Raw genomic sequence first — 24,936 nt, 5'->3', positions numbered from 1 at the left:
CTTTAACTTGTCAAATTTATGTTTGTGGAGGTGATTGTAGTATTTTCTTGTTATCCTTTCAGTGTCTGCAGAGTCTATAGTGATATCTCTTCTTCATTTCTGATACTGGTAATTTCTCTTTTTCCTTTGTCACTCTCCCTGGAGTTTTCTCTTTTTTTAATCTTTCCGTGAACTAGCTCTTATTGATTTTTTTTTTCCTATTGTTCTTCTTTCAGTTTCATTGGTTTCTGTTCTTTATTGTTTCCTTCCTTCTGCTTATTTTGGCTTTATTTTGCTTCTCTTTTCCAGGTTCTTGAGGTGGAAGCCTAGATTCTTGATTTGAGACTTTTCCTCTTTCTGCATTTCAGTGCTATAAATTTCCCTCAGCACTGTTTTAGCTGTGTCCCACAAATTTTGATATTTCCATTTTCATTTTGTTCAATGTAATTTTTTTTATTTCCCTTGAGACTTTCTCTTTGACCCATGAATTTTTCAGAAATGTGCTGTTTAGTTTCTAAATGTTTGGAAATTATCTTTTCTGTTATTGATTTTTAATTTGATTTCATTGTAGTTGGAGAACACACTCTTTATGATTTCACTTATTTTAAATTTGTTATGGTGTGTTTTATAGCCCAGGATTTAGTCTTGGTATATGTTCTGTAGCATTTGAAAATAATGTACTGTTGTTGGTTTGCATGTTCTAAAAGTGTTGATTTGATCCTGTGAGTTGATGGTGTTGTCTTATAGCCTGGCTGAATTTCCATCCGTTGTTGAGAGGGATATTGAAGTCTCAAGATTATTATGGATTTTTTTATTTCTCTTTTCAGCCCTATCAGTTTTTGCTTTATGTATTTTTTTAGCTGAGGTGTTTGGTAAGTACACATTTAAGATTGCTGTGTTTTCTTGGTGGATTGGCCCTTTTATCATTATGTAATGTTCTTCTATATCCATGATAAGTTCCTTGGCTCTGACATCTTTATCTGATGTTAATATAGCTTCTGCTTTTTTTATTAATATTTGCATGATAGATCTTTTTCTTCCTGTTACTTTCTCCCTCCCTATATCATTATATTTGAAGTGAATTTTTTGTAAACAGTGTGTCCTTAGATTGTGTTTCTTAATCTACTCTGCCAATCTCTGACTTTTAACTGATACGTTTATGTTTAGATCATTTATATATAATGTGATTATTGATATGTTTCCCCCATTTTATTTTTTTCTCTTCTCTTCATTTTTTCATTTCTCTGTTTTCTTTTTATTGCCTTCCTATGGGTTACTTGAACATTTTTTAAACATTTCGTTTTCATTTCTCTATAGGTTGTTTTTTTTTTAAGATTGACACCTGAGCTAACATCTGTTGCCAATCTTCTTTCTCTCTCTTTTTTTTTTGTTCTTCTCTCCAAAACCCCCCAGCACATAGTTGTATATTCTAGTTGTAGGTCCTTCTGGCTCTGCTGTGTAGGATGCCACCTCAGCATGGCTTGATGAGTGGTGCTAGGTCCATGCCCAGGATCCGAACTGGCAAAACCCTGGGCCGCCAAAGCAGAGCATGCAAACTTAACCACTTGGCCACGAGGCCAGCCCCTCTGTAGTATTTTTGAGTATAGCTCTCAATACAGCTTTTTTAGCAGTAGCTCTAGGTATTACATCACATATGCATAACTTATCACAGTCTACTGGTGGTGTCATTTTACCAGTTTGAGTGAAGTGTGGAAACTTTACCTCGCTTTATGTCCCTTTGCCCTTCCCCACTTGTAATCTAATTGTCTTAAATATTTCCTCTATGTATATTCTGAACCATATCAGATAGTGTTATAATTTTTGCTTCAACCGTCAAATGTAACTTGCCTTATGATTTTCTTTTTGTCTCCTTGATGTTCTAAGATTCCTTCTTTAATTTTCTTCCACCTGAGAATGTCTTGGTTTCCCCTTCATTCCTGAAGGATATTTCTTCCACATATAGGATTCTGGATTGACAGTTCTTTCCTTTTAGCACTTAAAAAATGTGCCGTCTGACTCTCCCTCAGTTCTCTTTGTCTCCTCTCTAATGAGCACCAAGTATTATAAATCAATTTCATTTACGTGGAGACTTCTCCTCTCTGCCTGTTAACCTGCTGCAATGGTTGTCCTCTACTCCTGATGCATTGCCTTCATCCTGGGATCTTCCTTCTTAACCATCCTGGGAATTCCCTTCCCATCTCTCCTGTTGGATCTCCATTTCTTGGGTTTCTCATTTTTGTTTATTATTTCTCTGATTGCTACTGGGAAGAAATTTTTTGGAACTTTGAATGTCTGAACATATCTTTTGCCCATACTCATCCTTGATTGATAATTTGGCTGGATATAATATTTTAGGTTCCCTAAGAATTTTGAAGGCATTGTTGTATGTCTTTATCATTTGTATGTGACTGGTTTGGATTTTAGGCTTTATTTTTTGTTTTGTTTTTTTTGTATGTTTACACCCTCTCTAGCTTCTCTAGTCCTCTAAAATTTGGCAATGATGTGCTTTGTAGGTCTATTTTCATCCACAATGCTGACCATCAGTGTGCCCTTTCACTTTGGAAATTCATGTCCTTCAACCCTGTACAGTTTTCTTCAATTATTTCTTTGATTTCCTCTTTGTTTCCTCTATACTTTTTATGAAATTCCATGTCCTTCTAAGCCAATTTTATGATTTTTCTTTCTTTATCTTTTTACTCTGTAAAAAGGAGATACCCTCAACTTTCTCTTCAACTTCTGTTCAGTTTTTCTGCTATCTTATTATATCCTATTTTTAATTTTCAAGAGTCTGTTGGTTTGTTTTTTGTCTCATTTGTGTTTCATGGATGTGATTTGTTCTAATCTCTTGAAGATTTTTGAAAGTCAGGTTTATTTAGATATAATTTACATGCAAGAAAAAGTCACCCTTTTTAGTGCATAGTTCTATTAGTTTTGACAGTTGGGTCTACTGCCATAATCAAGATATAAAACATTGTTCTTTGAGCACTTTCACCATCACTGATGTCAATATTTTTCGATGTGTGTGTATGTATATATGTCTTTGTATGTAAGTATATATGTCTTTCCCTCAAGGACTGATCAGAGTTCCCAAAGAAGTATCTTCTGCAGTCTTCTTCCCTGTATATAAGCCTGGCTGCAAGCCCTTGTGAGGCAAGAAGTAGAAAGAAGGTTAGAGGTCACAACATTTAGTATGTAAACTTTCACTTGATCCCCGTTTTAGAATTTGTTCCTCTCACACTCCTTTGTGCTTGGCGTTTCCCATCCCAAGGACTGTGTTTTAAAATCTCCATACAGTAAAACCATAGTCTTTTACTGGGATGAGGAAGGGTATCTTAAGTGGATATTCAGTCAGTCTGCTTATTCTTAAGCCCAAATTTATCCCCACTTCTTGAGATCCTCAGTATTGCCAATTCCTGAACCTTTGGGGGATTCTGCTTTTCACCTTTCCTCATTGCTGACTTAAGATTTGGCTTTCTCAGATCTGCTGTCATTTGTCACTTCTGCTTTGCAGTTTTGCATCAACTCATCTTCTCTTCTTTGTCCTTATGGGTTTTATGCCTTTAAAAACTCCTTACTGTCATTGTAATGGAGTTTCAGGGAAGGTTAGAAGTAATAGCATATGTTTAGTCCATTATCTTTAAATAAAAGTCCCCTTTCTTTAAAAAAAAAAAAAAAAGTGGGCAAGATCCTTTATGATCTAGCTTCTGCCTATCTCTCCAGTCTCATTTCTCACTCCACTGTAACCCACCCCCAGCCTAAGCTGCAGTCACATGCATCTACTTAAGAGATTGCCAAACAAACCATGTTGCTTCATGCCTTTCAGTTCTGCACATGCTGTTTTCTCAGTGTGCTGTTTGTCCTTTAAGACTCTCCTCACTGAGGCTTTGCTAGCTCACAGGGTCCCCTCTGTCAAAATGCTTATTGCATTGCTGCAATTATTTATTTACTTTTTAAAAAGTCTCATCCTAGAGATTTCTTAACCTGGGTGTACAGGTGGAAGGCTGTCCATGGATTAGCAGTAGAAAATCTTAGAGTACCCTAAAATTATTTGCAGAATTTCATGTGTTGTGCATACTTTTGGAGCATTCTCTAAGGCAGGTTTTCTATTAGGAGTGTGCATCAGAAATACCTGTGGAGCTTTTTAAAAATATAATTGCTTTGGGCTTTACTCCAGAGACCTCTCCTGAGTTATAGTCTGAAGTTAGGGACCAGAAAGGTATGTTTTCAAAAGGCTTCCTAAATGATTCTTTAGAACAGGGTCTCTGTGTATCATCTGCATTAACTCCAGGGCCTGGCATATAGTGAACACTCAGTAACTGTTTAAGGAAAGAATGAGGGAGGAACTTGTGTTCAGGGCATGATCTGAAACAAATTTCCTGTGTGAAACCTGAGTACAAAGGGGAAATTTTTCACTGATTTCCTCTGTTATATTAAATGAAGTCATAGCATCTGTTTTCCCCCTTTGGGTATAATTGGAGGAGTAGGAGAGTATGGGTTACTTTTTCAAAGGTAGAGGAAAGCTTTGGAGAGCTAGCTGCAAGAGTGAAAGAAGAATTTAAGGATTTGGCATAAAACCAAGTCAGATGTATATAGTCTGATTTTGGTTCCTCTAGCTGCTTGTGGTTGTATTTGACCCAGTGATTTGGTTCCAAAATTTTAGGCTTCTGTACATTTGGATGTCACAGATACCACTACTATATAGACCTGATTTCATAACCTGTAAATTTAAATTTAATATATGGCTACTAATATGGAAAATGGGGAGATTGACATGTTGCATGGGCAAAAAATACATTCCATATTATTGTAACTGGTTGCAACTGAAGACTGAAAACAGAAAGAGCCTTGATTTCCTGGAATGCCCTCCTTGTGCTTCCTCCTGTTTAAGGTTTTTAAAAATGTATGAATTAGAACTATGTCCTCTGTTTTACTCACATACCTCTTTTACATAGCATGGAGCTGCTGTTGTATTTTTGTATGTGTATTAAGGAAATAATCAGGCTCTTTTGCTTTTTGTATTTTCCATTTATTATTTTTATTTTGATGTCTAGGTATTTAAGAGATTATGGCATCTGAAACCCACAATGTTAAAAAGCGGAACTTTTGTAATAATATTGAGGATCATTACATTGATCTTCCTAGAAAAAGGATCTCTAAATTCACTAATAAGAACATGAAGGAGGTAAGTCCATAGTTTCTAGGTTTCTTACTCTGTTCAGGCTACTGTAACAGACTATCATAGGCTAAGTGGCTTATAAACAACAGAAATTTACTTCTCACAGTTCTGGAGGCTGGGAAGTCCAAGATCAAGGTCATGGTAGATTTGGTATCTGGTGAGGGCCAGCTTCCTGGTTCATAGATGGTTGTCTTCTTGCTGTGTCCTCAGATGGTGGAAGGGGCAAGAGCTCTCTGGGGTCTCTTTATAAGAGCACTAATCCTATTGTGAGGGCTCTGCCTTCATGAACTAATCACCTCCCAAAAGCCCTGCCTCCTCTATCATCACTTTAGGGGTTAGAATTTCAAAATATGAATTTTGGGGAGGCGTAATCCTTAAGTCCATCACAGGTAGTTTAAACTGTTAGGTCTATGGATAGTTCTAGTTAAACCATAATAAACAATGAGAGAGTGATGAGTCTGCTTAATGTCTCAGAATTAAGTAGAATTAATGAAATATTGAAAACTTTATATTCTGAAAGCTCTAAAAACTTTTTGGCCAGTGTACTGTTTTGATATGATATAATTTGAATGTTTTGGTTTAATATTAAAGAGGAATCTCAGAAATGCTTTTTGTTCACTGTTCACTGTTGCAAGGCTCATTAGCACTGATATAGTTTCTTTAAAAACCATAAAACTCAACTCACTTATTAAGCACCTTGTAAATATAATATGTGACTAGTGGTATGGAAAATAGATGGATATGTTGCTTTGTCAAAAATGCCTGCATACAATGTTGTTGTAGCAAATGGTTGAGACTACAGTCTTAGAACAGAAAAAGCTTTAATCTGAAAAATTTAACAGTTGAATTTCAGATTTATTGGTAACAATCACGAAGTTTACATAGCCTCATTAAGGAACTTAAGTGTGCTACAAGTAACTATTTTTATTTTTCAGGTTAAGAAATCTCCAAAACACTTGGCTGCTTATATAAATAGGTAAGAGCTGCTTTAAAGTTTATGGGAAGCAGCAAATATTGAAAACTGGGTAAGAGTGAAAATAGATAAAAAATAAATATTCTCTGTTATTATAATAATAATTAATATATTGTCAAACAGCTCCTTTGTTCCAGGCACTGTGCTAAACACATCAGTATTATCTCTACTCCTTAAAATGGTCCTACTAGTAGATAGCATTACCCTAACAGTTGATGAGAAAAACTGAAGATCAGAGAAGTTAACTGATTTGTTCAGGGTCATACACCCAGAAAATGGTAAAAATGGCATTTATTCTCAGACCTGCCAAACTCTAAAGGCACTTTCTACTAAGCTACTGGTTCTCCGAGTGTGATCTGAGGACCCTGGAGGTCCCTGAAGCCTGAAAAGGGAGATTGTGAGGTCAAAACTATATTCACAATAATACTAAGACATATTCACCTTCTTCGTTTTCCCTCTATTACAAGTGTACAGTAGAGTTTTCCAGAGGCTCCATGATATTTGATATCACAATAGACTGAATGCAGAAGCAGATGTGCAAATCCAGGAGTCTTCTGTTAAACCAGATATTAGAGATTTTGCAAAAATGTAAAACAGTACCATTCTTCTCACTATATATATAGGACTTTTTTTAATATAGGACTTTTTTGGGTAAAATATTCTATATTAATATGTAATGAGTCTTTTTTTAATGAATTAACAAATTTCCTCAGTTTTACTTTCTGTTGTAAATATCAATAAATATTGCCTTCATAAAACAATTATTTTGAAACCTCAAGAATATTTGAGTGCAAAGCATCCTGAGGCCAAAACATTTGAGAACCACCATACGAAACCATGAGGTTTGCCCTATTGTGGTTTATCTGATTCAAACAAAATTAAATATACTTCAACTTAATCAAAATAAACTTTAAGATATTCAAACTTACATAATTATTGTGTCAATTTGTTAGAAAAAGATTAGGTGACTAGAAATTTTTATAATTTTCTTACTCCCAAAATGGCCTGTAATATTTCACTTTAAAAGCATGTTATGCTTCTTTTCATTTTCATTTGGTATAAAGTATCATCCTTTCATTGCTTTCCAGATGGTTTGTAATTTTTCTCTTCGATCTAAGAGTTAAGAATTTTTTAATTCTATTTACTTCTAATTTTAGTGGATTGTGATCACAAAATGTTACGTATTAAATCTTTCTCTTAAAAACTTCTAAAGGTTTTCATGTGCTTCTTTTTCATTTAAGAAAATCAATTGTTTTTACAGAACAGTTGGACAAGCTGTGAAAAGCCCAGATAAACTACGTAAGGTGATCTATCATAGAAAGAAAGTTCATCATTCTTCTCCAAATACTTGTTACAGAAAAAAACAGTCCCCTAGAAGTGGGGGCTGTGACATGGCAAATAAAGAAAACGAACTGGCTTGTGCAGGCCACCTGCCTGAAAAATTACGCCATGATAGCCGAACATATTTGGTTAACTCCAGTGATTCTAGTTCTTCACAGACAGAAAGCCCATCATCAAAATATGGTGGGTTTTTTTCTGAGGTAAGTCATTTATATAAGCTTAACTTTATTCCTGTTACACTATTGGGGTTTTTTGTGTTTTTTTTGCCACATTCTGCTAGCAGACTAATTCGCCACCCATTGATTTCAGACTTACTTGAATGATTTTAACTCCCAGTACAATTTTTCTATATTAACCAAATTTGAATCAGCAGTTTATTCCATTTCTCTAAGTCAATGATGTCTGAAATGGAATGAAATGATTGACAAGCTGCTGTATATATCCAGAATGGCAAATGGGCCAGTAGAGATTTAAAGGAAGGGAAGAAATCTTGCCTAAAAAGTGGACCACCAAAGCCAGTCATGCAGGCACATTTTGCTGCCCTGTGGAAGCTTTGTTCAGGCAGACCTGCTAAGGTGTGCTGTTCTTCTGGCTCAGACAAAATTACTTGTTTGAATAGGCCCAAGGGAATTTTTTTGGGTGACAGAAATTCTCTAAAACTGGATTGTGGTGATGGTTGCACAACTGTATAAGTTTATTTAAAATTATTGAATGATGTATTTTCAATGGATGCATTTTATGGTATGTAAATTTTACCTCAAAATAGTCATTTAAAAAAAATTGGTCTTTTGAAGGAATGATTTGATAAAATTTATAAACACACGAGTTTATAATAAAAATTATTATTACATGTTTACTGTATATGTTGTAGTAAATAAACCCAAAGGAAAAAATTATCCATAATCTCAACGTTTGGAAATAACAGTATTAAGTTTTTGAGATCTCTTTTCTCTTCATACTGTATATATTGTTTAATAACTTGATGTTTATGTTTAATAAATTGGGATATTTTCCCAAGTGATTAAATAATGCTGCTACAGTTTTTTAATAGATACATGTAACATTGCATTGCTTGAATGTACCTTAATTTTTATAACTATGATTTGGTTAACTTAGTATTGTTTCTCTCTGGCATGATAGCTTAAAAAGCATCTTCTGTGGTGTATAAGCAGAAAAAAATCTATTTAAAGTAAAATGGTCATAAGTCTGTATAGGTGAATGAAGATGAGCATCATATTTAGGGTAAAGAAAGGTAGAAAATAAAGCGTTATTAATTAAACCGTAATGAAATGATGCAAAAAAATATTCTTTTTACTAGTGAAATATTATTGTAAAAATTAGGTCCTGGAGTAATAGAAAGTTAACAATGTTAGGAGAAGTGAAGGAAGTGTGTGTCGTATCTGAGAAAAGAGGAAGTAAGGAGAATTTGATTTAATAGTGAATTATAATGGGCCCTGGAGAGTGGTAACAAAGGTAAAAGAGAATCACTGTCATACTAATTCATTCACAGATACGTATTGAGGGTTTCCTCTTGTGTAATGCATTCTGCAGGCTCTGAGGAGATAAAGATTGGTGGGCAAAAAACACACCAATCCTGGTTTCACATAGTTATAGAAGTGATGAGGCCAACACTGATGAGATAATCATAGAAGCTACATACCCTGAAGGAAAGAACATGTGGCTTATAATCCAGAAATCTGGTCTACATTGTGACCTAGGTTGGTTCTTCAGTTGAACTGAGGGAATAAACATTCTGAGTGTAAATGCCTTTAAAAAAAAGATTTCAGTTGTGCATTTGAATTAGTGTCACAGTGAGACATTTCCTTTGCTCTCCCATTTTCACTACTTTTTGCAAACCTTCCTTAACCTTGCACTTAACTAATAGATTTATTGATTGCTCTGTTGTTGTTTCAGACCTTTTTTCCTGATTGACTAGTGCCTGCTCTAAAAACCTAAATCTAAAAGTGATACCACATTATTTTGTCAAAGTTCAGATATCTGTAACCTTTCATGTAGCTGTTCCAATCCTAAAATTAATCCTACAGAAGTATTTGTACAAGTGCACATATTTGCATAAATAGGATGTTCATTGATGCATAGTTTTAATAGGGAAAAACCAGAATAACTCTAAATAAATTATGGTACATAAAGACTGGAGAATATATAAGTGTTTTTTTAAAATGAGGTGGTTCTATGTTATGATACTGAAAAATCTTCATATATATGTGAAAAAGCAAGATTTTCAAAAATGTAGTATTATAAGATTTTAATTTTTTATGTACCTAATTTGTCTTTGTCTAGAAAATGGTTTGGAAAGATATATACTAATCTGTTAACTCTGATTACTTCTAGGACGTGATATTAGATGTTTTTGTGGGAAGGTAGAGAGTATTCACTTTTTATTTTATACAGTTCTAAATTATTTAAACTTCTTACAACATGAATATATTACTTTATTATATAGAAAAAAATGAATGAATGAATTTAAATACTTGTCACAGAACTGAGTTTTTATGGTACCCTTCTTATGCTATTCAGTTGGTAATAACTAGCCTACATGTTTACCTTTTCCTTTAATCCACATTACAAATTGAATCCTAGGTTTGTAGGTGAGCTAAAAATAATTTGTTTTACAAATTATTGAAATTTAGAAGAAAAATGGTAGCAAATAAAAAGTATTGGTAAAATATAAACAGGCCCTAATTTATTCAGATCATTTTGTTTACTATGTTCAATTGCAATATTCTTTTTCTGGGTCAGTAAAAGGAGTCATCTTTGCATAATTTTAAAATATATCTACCAGAATAATTTATTTGGAAAAAATAGCTTCATATCACATTTCAATGTGCTTTATAATAAATTAGATGTCTGCTTTTCAGGTTTCTCAGGACCATGAAACAATGGCACAAGTTTTGTTCAGTAGGAATTTGAGATTGAATGTAGCTTTAACTTTCTGGAGAAAGAGAAGTATAAGTGAACTTGTAGCTTATTTGGTAAGGTAAGTGTGACCTTTTATGCTTTTTGTTCAGTAAAAGTAATTTTCAGTGGGCCGGCCCAGTGACATAGTGGTTAAGTTTGCATGCTCTGCTTCGGCAGCCCAGGGTTTGGGGGTTCAGATCCTGGGTGTGAATCTACACACCACTTGTCAATCCATGCTGTGGCAGCATCCCACATACAAAATAGAGGAAGATTAGCACAGATGTTAGCTCAGGGCCAATCTTCCTCAACAAAGAAATAAAGAAAAGAAAATTTTTTTAAAAAGTAATTTCAAATGTGTTAATCTAGAAGCGCCTCTTCTTTACTGGCTAAAATTTTAAACTTCTATATTTAGCTTCAATAGAGACACTATGGTTTAACTTACCTTCATCATCAGTCTAAGAGTAACCAAAATACAGAAAACCATCTGTTCTATCAGACTGAACAAAGCGGTTACCTTCTCTAAGATTCTTATCCATTAAACTAAGAGATACTGGTATGGGAGACTAACCTTTTAAAAATCTCCTTTGAATGAAAATCCTGAGAATTACCCTCCTCACTGTATTCAAGTCTCTTACCTTAGTTAGATGTTACCTTAGTGAGGCCTTCCTTGACCACCTTATTTAAAAATACATATTTCTTCACTCCCTATCTCTCTTTCCTGTTTTATTTTTCTCCATAGCACTTACTGCCATCAGTGTGCTCTATGTATTTTACTTGTTTGTTTCTTGTCCGTCTCTGCCTTCTCCTGCCCCCTCCCACACTCACATACACACTGGAGTGCAAGCCCTCTATCTGTTGACTGCTGTATCCTCAGCACCTGGCTCATCATAGACACTCGGATTATTTGTTGAATGAGTGAATTTCTCAAAAGCAGTGTGAAAGTTATCACATGAAAGTAAATAAGGAATCTGCTCTCTAAGCAAGGCTATCCTTTTTGTACCCACAGGATAGAAGACCTTGGAGTCGTGGTGGATTGCCTTCCTGTTCTCACCAATAGGTAAAAAGAATATCTTTAAGAAAAAAATTAGTTTAAAAAAGGAAAAATTATGGCCTGTTCATATTTTTATTACTGAGTATTTCTTTGTTTTAGTTTACAGGAAGAAAAACAATACATCTCACTTGGCTGCTGTGTGGACTTGTTGCCTCTAGTAAAGTCACTACTTAAAAGCAAATTTGAAGAGTAAGTGCTAGTCTGAATCTCGTTCACTTTTCTCTTTCAGCATCCTTGATTTTGCGCCTTGTGCATGCATTGTAATTGATTGAGCTCCATAAGATGTACGTGGTTTCTGTTTTCAAGTTGCTTATAGTCCAATTAGGAAAAGAATATAAAATGACTAAAGAACAATTACAAAAGCATCTATAAACAAGTTACATAAAATACAGTGTTGTGAAAGTAAACAAATTTTTAAAAGGGGGAAAAATCAATGTGTGTATGTGTTTTTTGAGAGCATGGATACCATCTTTTGTAAAGCTGAAAACACTTGAATTTTCTAACAAACTGTCCTTTCAGGTACATAATAGTTGGTTTAAACTGGCTTCAAGCAGTCATAAAAAGGTGGTGGTCAGAACTGTCATCCAAAACAGAAATTAGAAATGATGGGTAAGTATACTTTTAAAGATAAATTCATGCTCCTAAAATCTTTTTTAGAAAAGCAGCTTGATTAAACTAGGTGATAATTTTATTCCAAGATTGTCAGTATATAATATTTATTCTCTTCATTTTTCAGAGAAGTGTTAAATTGGGACACTGTTCGCATGTGAAAATTGTGCATGGAAGTTGAATTCCAGAGCCCAGTAACCCCCTGTATCTCTCCTCCTAGTAGAACCCTGCCCTTCACTTTAGAAGGGAGAAGTACAGCCTTCTCTTAACCCTCATGTCAGTTATAATGAGTAAGGGAGAGAAAAAGACATGGGCTTGAGTGGGATAAGTATTGAGGCACAGAATGGAGGCGTCCTGCAGGGTCCTTTGGCTACGTAGACGTTAACCTGAGAGTCCAGTGTGCATGATTACAATTCTAAAAACTGTATTATAATCATAATTTGACTTTGTCTTGATGTGAAAATGTGTGGCTATTCTACCAAATGAGTTAGATTATCATGAAGCTACAAAAAAAATCTCCTAATAGTCTTCCTAAAGTTCATAATTTTCTTTCTAGGCTTTCAAAATTTCCCACTTCATACCCAGGAACAGGTTGTCCAAATGCCTAGTTTTCTTACCTGGTTTAACAACGAAGTAACCATTAATTTCCATAATTGGCATGTACTATTTTAAAGAGTTGCTTGACTTCAAATAGTATAATTTTCTCCTGATAAATACTTGAAAAATTTAACACTGTTTTCATTAAGTGTATTTACTATTTACTACCAAAGTCCATATCATACTATATTTGTGTTGTAACTTTTCTTCTTTTTTTCTCCTAGAAATATTCAGATTTTAAAACAACAGTTAAGTGGATTGTGGGAACAGGAACACCATCTTACTTTGGTTCCAGGATATACTGGTAATATAGCTAAGGTAATCTATATTTAAGCTTAAAAATTTAAGCTTAAAGTCTATATGAAAGCTTAATTAAAAAATAGAAATAATGTATTAGTATTATGCATTTAAAAGTGAATTCTTTGAAATCTCTAGACAAAGTAATTCAGTACTACTCTGATAAGGTAAAGTCAATTTCATATTTGCAAATGCTTAAGGTCCTCTGGGTATGAATGTGGCAGGGAACACAGGAATTAGCCATCAAGTGCATTTCAGATACAGCCACAGAAATAATGTGCTAGAAGATATTTAATGACCTAGTTCCAATTAGAGAAAAATATTTGAAAAAACGTTAAGAAATCCGGTAAGGAAGGCAGCTGAAAACACAGTGTCACTCAGGAAGCAAGAGGTGAGGAATACAATCAAATGGTTTGAGGGTATTCATTTTTACTTGGCTTTTGCTAATGTTAGGCTTTTTGGGAAAGTAAACTGTTCAGATTACAGTATGAGTTTGACAGTGGTCTTTATTGATTTGCTTGTCTCTTAAAGGAATTCTGAATTTTAATATTTAAACTCTGGAAAACATTGGTCGTTAAAATATAATTGCAGAAAAAAGTCATTGTTAAGAAATATTTCCACCCTTTTACTGGGCATTCTACCATCATAAATGGGTATTAGCCAGAAATATAAAAACATTCTTTGGTTTAAAAAATATAATATTCTAAATAAGAGGATTTTTGTCATGGACTTACTTGTAAAAGTCTTCTTGGATTCCTTCAGTAAAAGAAGCAAAATGATATATCAAGCAACTGTGTTACCACTGAGTATAATTTTACTCTGTAGAATTCTTAATAATGAAAATCTTATAAACAGAAATCAATTTCCCAGAAGTTTTGTTGTTGGTGTTCTTTTGATAATGGGGAGAAAATGAAGTAAAGGTTGGTAGAAAATGGAGTACTCTTAGAGCATACCTGATAGATCACCTTGTTCTGGAGGGGCCTTGTATTCTTGGTAGTAGACCTGAAAAATTATTGTTTCCTTTGAAATTTGCTCTCAATTGTAATTTTGTATAAAGCGAGAAGCTTTATTGTGAACATGACCTTAAGATACTATATTTATTACTGAAGATAATATTGAGTGATTAAAAGTTCTATGAAGCTCCTTAAGCTACGATAAAACCTCTTTTATAATATTAAACCCTCAATTGTAATTTTCTTGAGGGTAGAAATCAGAGAGAGAGGCTATCATCAAGCTGGGCTTGAGTTTATATAGCACTGGACGAATTGTCGTGAATGATTTAATGATCTTGCTTAACTATAAAAGCAGAATTGCTTCATCATAGGAACCAGATCATTCACTCAGCCCTTAGCAAACATTTGTAGAGCACATGCTGTGTGCCAGGCCCTGTGCTAAACAAATGCAGATAAAAAGTTGAGTAAGATACATCTTTTACCCTCAAAAGATCACAAAGGGAAACTAAGGCAAATCAAGTGACGAAACGGGAGAAGAAAATGGGTTCTGTATATGTGTATTTACTGTACTTACTAATGAAGTGTTTTTGTTTTGTTCTCTAAGGATGTAGATGCTTATTTATTACAGTTGCATTGAGAAACTTCATCTACTCTAGAGCATGTGGTTATTCACAACATCCCTGGACTATATGATTTCCCAAAAAATGTCTTATCTGAGAACTGTGAACTGTGGAAGAAGTCAAAACCATTTTTTTTAAAAGCCACATAATGAAACCACTAAAGAAATCCTAACCATCTACTTCACATTGAAGTGGAAAAATATCCAAAAGGAGCAGCTTCAACTTCAGTGAGGTGAAAGTGCACTATGAAGATTGTTCGCCTTTGCTGCATTTGGGATTTATATGGTTATTTGGTAACATTGTTTAAAAACTACTGGGTCTTAATGCAGTCCTGCGTAAGAATATAATTTATACTATATGAAAAAAATAAGACAAGACTTATTACTAGGAACCACAAAGACCAATCATCACTACTTTTTTAAAGACTGTGTTTTATAAGAGAACACTTAAATGTGTGCAGCTATTTTCTTATGTTGAAAAGACTTTGAAAGCTTAAAAGATCATAGCAAATAATCAATACTAAAAGTTTTTTGTCCACACTGAGATACTGTGTATACAAAATGCCTTAATTATTAATAAGCCAATGTGTATGATACCAATATCTGTTTTAAAAAAACTAAAACCAACCATGCTCTGGCATGATAAAATTATGGAATTAAATCAGGGGTTTTCATTCATGTAGAATGTTGTTGTTAAAACTTATTCCACACCATTTTTAAAACTTGACAATATTTTTAGCATCTCTGATTTTTTTTGCCAGAATCATCATGTCATGTGTGTATGTGTTATTCCTATATAAAAGAGAAAGGTGAATATGTATTTGTATGAATGCTTAAGTGGAAATGTTCATGGAGTTGGCTAATTTATATTCACTTTTTATTGTACATAGATTTCTAATATTTTCAGTTCTGTATCCTTTAAGCTTCCTTCATTTGAGTAAATTCACTAAATATTTCTATTTTTTGCTTTTTTTAATTCTGATTTTTATATAAATTCTAATTCTTTTTCACTACATATGTTTTAAAGAATTACATGCAATGCTTTAGAAATGTTTACAGTTAGTGCTGACCTTGTATTTTAAATTCCAACACTTTACATTACTACCTCCTCCAATGGTTGGTATGAAATGCCAGCAGAATGAGGTCTTTTTTTTTTTTTAATACCACTTTTAGTGTCAGTGAACCCGCTTCTGGAATGTCTTAACAGCTGTATATCTTACCTATCTTGAAAGTGATTGGGATTTAAATACCACTATTGGTTCGTACATCATCTCATTGTAATGAACCCAAGAGGCATCTGAGCAAAGATTTTTTGGTAATCAAATTTCTATGCAGTACTCCTTCAAGCACTTGAATGTAAATCTTTAGCATTGACCCAATCAGTGACTACTGATGTGAATCCCAAACAAGCATCTTTCTTGCTTTAAAAATGTTCTCTTTCATTGAGTTCTCTTTTTGTGTAGCTATATTTCATATAGCTATGGATTCCTCACAGTAAACATCAATTGTAGTAATTGGCTGTTTTCTTTAAGTCTTTAGATTAGAATAATTTCAGATTACTGCACTTTTGTGATATGAGAGTTGAGTTATTTAAGAAGTTGTTTTTCAGGAGGTGGGAATTTGAATCGTAAACCTGTGTCATCTCTGTGAAACCTGACAATGATGAAATATAACCTTCCTTTGTCCTATTCTTTTAGTTATCACTGTCTTATCTAGCAGTTTGAACCAGTTAACATGGAGCCTGGTGCTAATGAGGCTAAGGACAGGAGTTCCATCCTTCTATACATACATGCACCTACTCATGGCTACAGATTGCACCTTCTCTTAGCTATCTATCTCACAAATTCAGCTCTTGGTCACAAGGCAGATGGTGTGTATAGTTTAGCATAAACCCTTCACCTCAAATGGAAAGATAACTCAAATAATTTATGTGATATTGTAGACTTTTAATCTTCAAAATAATATATTAAAATAATATATCTAAAATACTGTGTCACTATAATTTTCTCTGAGATCATTGACTAAACAGTATCTTCTAAAAATTAAACTTCAATAAATCAAACTTCAGTAAAAGCTAAGTATAAATACAAATGAAACATACTAAGAAAAGGTACTATCCTGTTAACACTGAGTTCTTGTGCCTAAGTTTGGATTTGTTGAATGAGAGTAGACAACACTCCATTTTATATACTCAGAGGAATATAAGGCAGCAGAGTCTTTAGCTCACAAAAATTATTCAGTAGCACACTCCTAATTTCTGTTCTTGGCCTTTGCAGTTTACCTTAGTTCCTACCTCTCTCAGTTACTGAGTTATGAGTATTAGGTGATTTTGAGATTCTTGGATAAAAGATGTTAGATAAGTAAATATTGTTGAACACTTCTGTTGCTATTAAGCTCTTCTCATGCTATTTGATCAGAACAGTGTTGATCTCCAGAAGGAGCCAAAGAAAGTGTTTACAAAGTATTTTGGCTGTTGTATTGACCTAGATTAGGACAATTGCTGTCTGTCATTGCTCATTTGTTGCTGTGCTGCTAAGCAGTGTACAGAACTGAGGGACTACCTAAGGTCTCCGTGCCCTTTTTACCTCTTCTACCTTCTTAGGTCTTTTGTACTGGGCTTTGCAGACTTTGCAAGTCTAGAAAAAGGTAGTTTATTGAAGTGATAGAGGGTTATAATCAAGTAATTTGTTTCTACCAGGAATAAAGTAAATGGATTTTGTAATGAGTCATCATGATCAGAATAAGGGTTAAAAGTTAGGAAGCAAGCATTATCAGATGGTTTTTTTAATTAATCTTTTGGCAGTAATTTCAAAAGTAATTGACACAGATTATTTACATGAATCCTAAGATATGAGAATATAGATATAAATATCTATATCTGTTTTGAGAAATCATTAATATCAGCACTGAACTCTAAGGGATATTGAGGAATTAAATCCTAATGCTCCTAAACAGACATGTACATGTCATGTCCTAATCTTAAAAATGGTTGTGTGGGTTCAAAGCTGTATTTATGCCCTTTGAAATAGTGGTCTTCTCAAACTTAGAACATTTCTGTCTTTGGCAAGTTGTTGATATAGTTAACATTAATGGTAACAGATTTGAGTAATGAGTATTAGCTATTAAATACTGATAATAGACATCATATTTAAATGTTTATTTGGTGGTTATTCAAGGAGTTTGAAAAAGCAAAATTTAAGTTAATATTTCATCAGTCATTCCCAGTTATCTGTCTTCGTATTTAAGAATAAGATGGTAATGTCAGTTGCCTTTGTTTATTTAAAGAAAAAAAATAGAATCACAAGCAGCTGACTCAACTGGAGTGATCCGTTTGGATGCACTACTACTTATCTTTCGATACAGATTTTATTTTCTGGATTACTTCAGATGAAAATAGTATTGGTGAACATTTATTGGTAGGTATTTACTCCAATCTTATTCTTTTTCCCTTAATTTCTGATTCTAGCTTGAAAATTGTCATAAAACTTTATGACACACTATTCCCCCTCCTTTTTGATTCTGTGACAGGAATATAGAGTAAAAAGTTCATCCCTAAACACTATATGCTTCTAGTTTGTAATATAGCTTGATTGAGTCAATAACAGCACCAAGTATAACAATAAAAATAAATACTGTATATCATATGCCCAGTATACTAAGTACCTTTTCCAATGCTGTACTAAAACTATTTAAAATAATGTAGTCATTATAATTTTCTCTGGGTCAGATCATTGACTTAGTATCTGCTAAAATCAAACTTCAGTAAAAATTAAGTACAACTACAAATGAAACATAGTATATATAACAGTATTTTCCCTTATAGACTATAATTAATCATAAAACACAAAATTACATAGTTACTGTCTACAGTAGTTCTGTGAAAGGGCAGCCCCACAGCTGCCAGTATTTTCCATAGCAAAGCTTGTTATCTAGTACTGTTTCGATATACAAAATTAATATTCTCTGAACTACGAAGTTTTCAGATGGAAGATGCCAGGAGTCTAGCTAAAGGTTCAGCCCCCAGATATACATGAACTAATGTTAATTCTATGCTTTGCGTATTCTATATTTTCATTCAGATTTAAACCAGGATTCTTTTTTTTTTTTAACATCCTGGACGCAACTGAGACTGTTATGACACTATGGATTTACACCAAAGCTAAGATGAGTTGATCCAAAGTATTTTCTATGGTAAGAAAGAGTTGTAATGGGAGTTTTGGAATAGATGAGTAGTCAGAATTGCTTACTTCCAGAATTACTGTATTGTGTTTATCAATCAAACCTGCAACATGGAGCCTGGATTGGAATTAGACCTCACCTTCCAGGAGTCAGGAGCAGAGTTAGCATCCGTTTACTTTTCTGTTTTCATTTTTAAAAAAAGAAAGAAAACTTCATTAGCCCTCTGTATAAAATTAGTTGAACAGGTGAATGGGGACCTACCCCACCTCTCACTCGCCCTGCAGTGTTCTCACCATTTCCTCTCTGTAACAGCTTAGCCTCAACAACAACAGAAGTGAAGGTTGATGGCTTTCTTTTACACAGGTTCTAAAGCTTACAAAAGCCAGCCCTGCTGGTCTAGTGGTTAAGGTTCCATGGTACATGGCCTGAGTTCACTTCCCTGTCGGGACCACACTACCCATCTGTCAGTTGTCATATCATGGTGGCTGCATGTTGCTGTGATGCTGAAAACTATGCCACTGGTATTTCAGATGCCAGCAGGGTCACCCATGGTGGGCAGGTGTCAGCAGAGCTTCCAGGTTAAGACCAACTAGGAAGAAGGACCTGGCCACCCACTTGTGAAAAAATTTGCCATGAAAACCCTGTGAATGGCAGCAGAGCATTGTCTGATATAGTGCCTGAAGGTGAGAGGATAGCACAAAAAGACCCGGCAGGGTCCTACTTTGCTGTACCCAGGGTCACTAGGAAATCAACTTGATGGCACTAATAACAACAAAAAGCTTACAAAAGATTTGGAAGAGGCTTATCTCTTCCAGTTGCCATCCAAATTCCTTTTCCCCTACTTAGAATAGATAATAAGAAGTCAGTAAAGGAGAGAAACCAACTCTCTCAAACTCTTTTGAAGGCTCCTCTGCCTATCCCTTAGACAGTGATGTTCTGCAAAGTCTTGTCTTAAGGTCTTTCTCAATCTACCATTTCCCTGAAAAATGTTGTTTATTCCCATGGCTTCCTTTACCATCTACATTAATTGTTCTCATTTTAGGGGTGAAAGGGAGGCTGCTTTTGGTTGATCACATGACATGGATTTTTTAAAAGTTGAGAAAACATCGAACTATATGTTTATCATTCTCAAATACATATCTTGCCCTAAACGTAACTCTTCCCTCACAAGTGATACATCCAGTTACCTACTGGAAGCATCCATTCGGGATATCTTGTAGACCTCCTAAATTCAATATATCCAGAATTGACCTCCTTCTTCCACCTCCACTCCCTTCCACTGGCCTTACCCCTTCTCCCCCTGCACACACAGGGATAAAAAGTCTGTTCTTACTGAGTCCTGGGTTTCCAGTCTCGTTGAATAGCCCTAATAGCAGCAATTACTAAGCCACAAACCTGTGAATCATCTCTCCAAGTCACTCATCAAATCTTTTTAGTGCAAACCCCTAAATTTCTCATCTTTCTACCCCTCTCCACGTCTCCTGCCATTACCTTAGTCTATATTATTCCAGCAGCCTCCTGACTGGTCTCTCTGGCACGGGTCCTACATCCCTACAACCTGTTCTCCATACATGTTGCCCCATAATAGTCTGTAAAGCACAAATCTTACCATGTCACTCCTTAAGGCCTCTTAGGAGAGAGTCTAAACAGTATGGTTTACAATCTCTCAACAACACTTCCTCCCCTCCACTCCCGATGCTCTAGCTAGAATGAACTTGTTTCAATTTCTGGAAAACTGTAGACTTTCTCTGCAAGGCTTCATTTGCCTGAACACACTTTACAAGTTCACCCAGTTATCACTTTCTTAGCCTTCAGGTTTCAGTGAGAAGAGTTCCTCTGGGAAGCTGCCTCTGAAGCCTCTTTGGCTGTTAGAGGTCTCTGCCATAACTGTCATCTCAACCCTGTTCTCTTAACACTACTTATCAGTGTTTTCTAATTGCTTATTTGTCTTCTTAGCTAAATTGATAGCTTCATGTGGCCAGAGACCATGTTCTCTGTCACATCTCCAGTATCTAGCACAAAGTCTGGCAAATAGCAGGCATTTAGTTCTTATGAATAAATACAAGGGTGTGGCATCTTTGGGCATGCATGGTATGAAGAAATAATTTAGTAATCTAAAGCTGTTTGTGATAGCATAGCAGCTAAAAATGAGTAGTTCTAGAATACTATCCAGTTTTCTTCTCTCACTTCTTTGTTTTAGGAAGTTGGTTTATAAATGTTGATGCTACAACAAAAATAAAACCTTAGCTAAAATGTGTTTGATTCTTAAAGTTTGTTACATTTGTTTTTCTATTGTATGTTTCTACGTTCCATACAAGATCCATGCAAGTGAGGACCATCTATAAAGCGCAAAATTAAGGTATTTTCATGTAATGTGTAAAATATATAAATTTTATTGGAATTGAGGGTGTCCCTTTGGTGTTTTATGTTTCTCTTCTGCTTTGATCTTAAAATGATTGAGACTCATGTGAGATAGTGTTTTGTTCCTATAAGTTCCTTTTTTAAAAAAATTTTTTTAAATTAAATTTAAAAAAAATTTTTTTAGAGGAAGATCAGCCCTGAGCTAACATCCACTGCCAATCCTCTTTTTGCTGAGGAAGACTGGCCCTGAGCTAACTACTGCCAATCCTCCTCTTTTTGCTGAAGAAGAGTGGCCCTGAGCTAACATCTGTGCCCATCTTCCTCTACTTTACATGTGGGACGCCTGCCACAGCATGGCTTGACAATCTGAACCGGTGAACCCCGGCCTTCCAAACCAGAATGTGCAAACTTAACTGCTGCACCACCGGGCCGGCCCCTACAAGTTCCTTTTTGAAATTACGAAAGTAGATCATTCTTATTTAGGAAAATAGAATAATAGAAGAAAATTAAATACCCATAATCTCATCCATCTAAAGGACCCACTGTGTGTGTTCTTCTGGATTTTCTTATATGTGTATGCATATTTTTAATGCAAATGGGTTCATATTCTACATAGTGATATTTGGTATATTGTTTCCTACTTTCCAAACACTAGAAAAGCTTGAAGGTAACTGAAAAATGTTTTCACCGTTTTTTTTTTTTTTTTTTGAGGAAGATTAGCCCTGAGCTAACATCTGCTGCCAATCCTCCTCTTTTTGCTGAGGAAGACTGGCCCTGAGCTAACATCCATGCCCATCTTCCTCCACTTTATATGTGGGGCACCTACCATAGCATTGGCTTGCCAAGCCATGCCTGCACCCGGGATCCAAACCAGCAAACCCTGGGCCACTGAAGCGTAGTGTGCGCACTTAACCACTGTGCCACCAGGCTGGCCCCTGTTTTTGCCTATTAAAGCTGTATATTCTGAGCGGTTACTGATAACTTGGGGAATTTGGAAGAAGCCGAAAAAAATATTTGAGAATTACTTTTGAAGCATTCTTATTAAAGGATTCTGTTTTCTTTGACCATTGCTAATCATTACCTTTTTCTTTTAATGTTAGGGAGAGGTCTTGTAAGGAATATAACTTCTCTATTTTGAAAAGAAACATCATGTAGATTTGTTTCAATTATCCTAAATATTTGGGAACAAAGTTTCAACTTATACTGTGGTGTATTTCCTCTAGCCATAACACAATTTTCTAAATAAATAATAGTTCAGCCCTTATGTATGAAACTGACATAACATTGAGCAATACTATGACTATTGAGTTGGGATAGAACTAAGATTTGATTTTTAAGCTTCAGCCCTTTCCAAATAAATTTCTAATAACTTGACTCTCAAAACATTTTCTATAACGAGTCTATTTAATGAGGTGCTTCTTTTTTTTTTTTAAGATTGACACCTGAGCTAACAACTGTTGCCAATCTTTTTTCTTCTTCTTCTCCCCAAAGCGCCTGCCTCCCCCATACATAGTTGTATATTCTTGTTGTGAGTGCCCCTGGTTGTGCTATGTGGGACGCCGCCTCAGCATGGCCTGACGAGCAGTGCCATGTCCGCACCCAGGATGCGAACCAGCGAAACCCTGGGCCACCGAAGCAGAGCGTGTGAACTTAACCACTTGGCCACAGGGCCACCCCAGGGCTGGGCCCAGGATACTTCTAACTGAATAATTTTCTGCCTAAATAATTGTCGTTTAGATTCTATATCCATAATTAAAAAGTAATTATTGCATTCTGTCCTGGAGGAAAGTCACAGTGTTAGAAAAAGTTAACTAATGGTGAATAATAGTAACAGAAGTAGGTACGGCTAATAATTATATATGTGTGTACATACACACACATACCCATATATATTAAAAATGAATATTGTCCTATGCCTAGGATCACTCTCTCATCCTATACTATAATCAACCATAAAGATTATTATATCTTTATGTTGAGAAAAGGAAGGGCAGTTTTCTTACAAATGGGTGCACTAATGACTTTTATTGAATGATCATTCTATAGCATATTAGTGTTTTTACACTACTAACTAGGCGAAATTCCTTAGTCTTCATCAACTCTAAGGTCACACTTTACATTGGCTTGTTTTCACAAAGAACGATTTAAATGTTTGTTTTAGAGAACAGCAATAAAACTTTATTCTTCACATAAATTATTGGTGATTTAACCTGGTATAGTTTTGTTTTTTGACTTACACTTATTAAGCCAATTTAACAGCTAAACAGATCAACAGAAAATTGTTATTACCCTTGTAATTAATAATTTTTAAGTATTCAAAAATTTTTTATTTTTTGGTTTTGAGCCTTTTAATTAAAGATAAAATTAGTTTTTAAAGGTGACTGTAGCAATTGAAACAAAATAAACCTAACGTGTTAGGCTTTTAAGAATGCCTGATAGCATTGATTCAGGGCCATGTTATTGTTGCCTTTGTCTAATAATTTAATTAATCATTTCTGCTTTGTCAGGATCCATGTAGTTAGATTAATGTGTGATGACTTCATCCTACAAATCTTCAAAATATGAAATAGCAAAAGTTTTCTTTAAAAGTTTCTGGTGATAACTAGAAATTATACTTTGGTAAAATTATCTAAACTAGTTATTTTCTATAAATTTCATTAATTATTTAAATACTGACATAAGTTTGGAAATAATGAGAGCTACAGTGATTATAATAGTTGACGTGTGTTTGGTGTAATCTTCAAGAGGGTAGCTAATGTTTGAGAGTAGTATACCATATATCTTCTTAAGATTTTTTTGGACAAATGATAGACTTTCGTAATTTGAATTAAGTGAAAATAACATGACTTTCTTTTTCTATGATCTTTATTGGGTAATGGGACCTAATCTTTGAAAATATAAATTGGTATGGGAGGACTCAGTTATAAGTTTTGTGTTTAAATGACATAAAACTTAGTGCTTTTGTTCAAAATGTTAATTCAGCTGTTGACTACTGTGATATTTAAGGAACTGCCTTATATCTTTGAAATCAAATACCTTAATTAAAAGATATTTATAAAATATACACAGCTTCTAGGAGCCGCTTGTAGCAGCTGGCATACCCTCATTTGTCGTATCACATGTGGTATGAGTTTCTTGTCTGCTACTTTTATCTCTTGATCCGTCTTTTCCATCTTTTTTTAAAGAAAAAATCAACAGCTGACTATATAGAAGGAAAAGCTTCCTGAAGTACATTCTAATAATATTTATTAGCAGTGATCTGAGTTGAGAAATATATGAATACAAGTATTATAAGCAAAATGTTTAAAGATACAAAAGAAACATATTTGGTTCAACATTCAACAAATAAGTTGTTAACAAGTGTTAAATTTGTATGAAGAACAGAGCTTCAAAATTAAAGCTGAATCTATGGAATTTTTTTTCTTTAAGTTCGACTAATAGAAATTTCTTTTCTCCTGTTAGTTGTTCTGATTATACAGCTCTTTAAAAGTCATATTTCAAGTAAGTTTCCCTAAACTTTTATTGGAAAATTAAGGTGGTTTTATGTCCCAATGAATGCTAACGGGTATGATTGAAGCTTTGTCTAAAGTTCTCTATTTACTGCATGTCATTGTTTCCAGATGCTAAAGAGGCCTTGAGCTACCAGATACCCAGTGGGTAATAAGATGTGAACTGGCTCAGGTAGTGAGGCTGTTTATAATCAACAGATTACTTGCTATATGCTTGTTGATGTTAAGCACATAGTTTAGGTACAGTCCCTGTCCGCAAAGAGTTCTAAACTACGAAATGTACTGTGATTCTAAAACCAGACTACTGGGAAAGAGTTTGAAAGCTTTAGTTCTTATATATACTTTCAGGAAGACCCAGATCTAAGCAATTTCA

At 34.6% G+C, this 24,936-nt stretch overlaps 1 protein-coding gene across 2 annotated transcripts in view; it reads left to right on the top strand.

The window, feature by feature from the left end:
- KATNBL1 (katanin regulatory subunit B1 like 1) overlaps window positions 1-16,500 on the top strand; it is a 45,244-nt gene extending 28,744 nt beyond the window's left edge. For both annotated transcript variants that reach the window (XM_014847296.3, XM_070503915.1), the window contains exons 2-10: window positions 5,031-5,161; window positions 6,091-6,131; window positions 7,390-7,669; window positions 10,349-10,467; window positions 11,395-11,445; window positions 11,539-11,628; window positions 11,959-12,048; window positions 12,870-12,963; window positions 14,500-16,500. In XM_014847296.3, coding sequence (XP_014702782.1) covers window positions 5,045-5,161; window positions 6,091-6,131; window positions 7,390-7,669; window positions 10,349-10,467; window positions 11,395-11,445; window positions 11,539-11,628; window positions 11,959-12,048; window positions 12,870-12,963; window positions 14,500-14,532 — 915 coding nt within the window. In that variant the 5' untranslated portion in view covers window positions 5,031-5,044 and the 3' untranslated portion in view covers window positions 14,533-16,500. The remainder of the gene's footprint in view (window positions 1-5,030; window positions 5,162-6,090; window positions 6,132-7,389; window positions 7,670-10,348; window positions 10,468-11,394; window positions 11,446-11,538; window positions 11,629-11,958; window positions 12,049-12,869; window positions 12,964-14,499) is intronic.
- Window positions 16,501-24,936: the final 8,436 nt, after the last annotated feature.

The sequence above is a fragment of the Equus asinus genome, chromosome 2, assembly GCF_041296235.1.
Source record: "Equus asinus isolate D_3611 breed Donkey chromosome 2, EquAss-T2T_v2, whole genome shotgun sequence".
In the NCBI taxonomy this organism is placed as follows: Eukaryota; Metazoa; Chordata; class Mammalia; order Perissodactyla; family Equidae; genus Equus; species Equus asinus.
The sequence above is the reverse complement of the archived record's forward strand: the minus strand, read 5'-3'. Positions and strand labels throughout refer to the sequence as shown.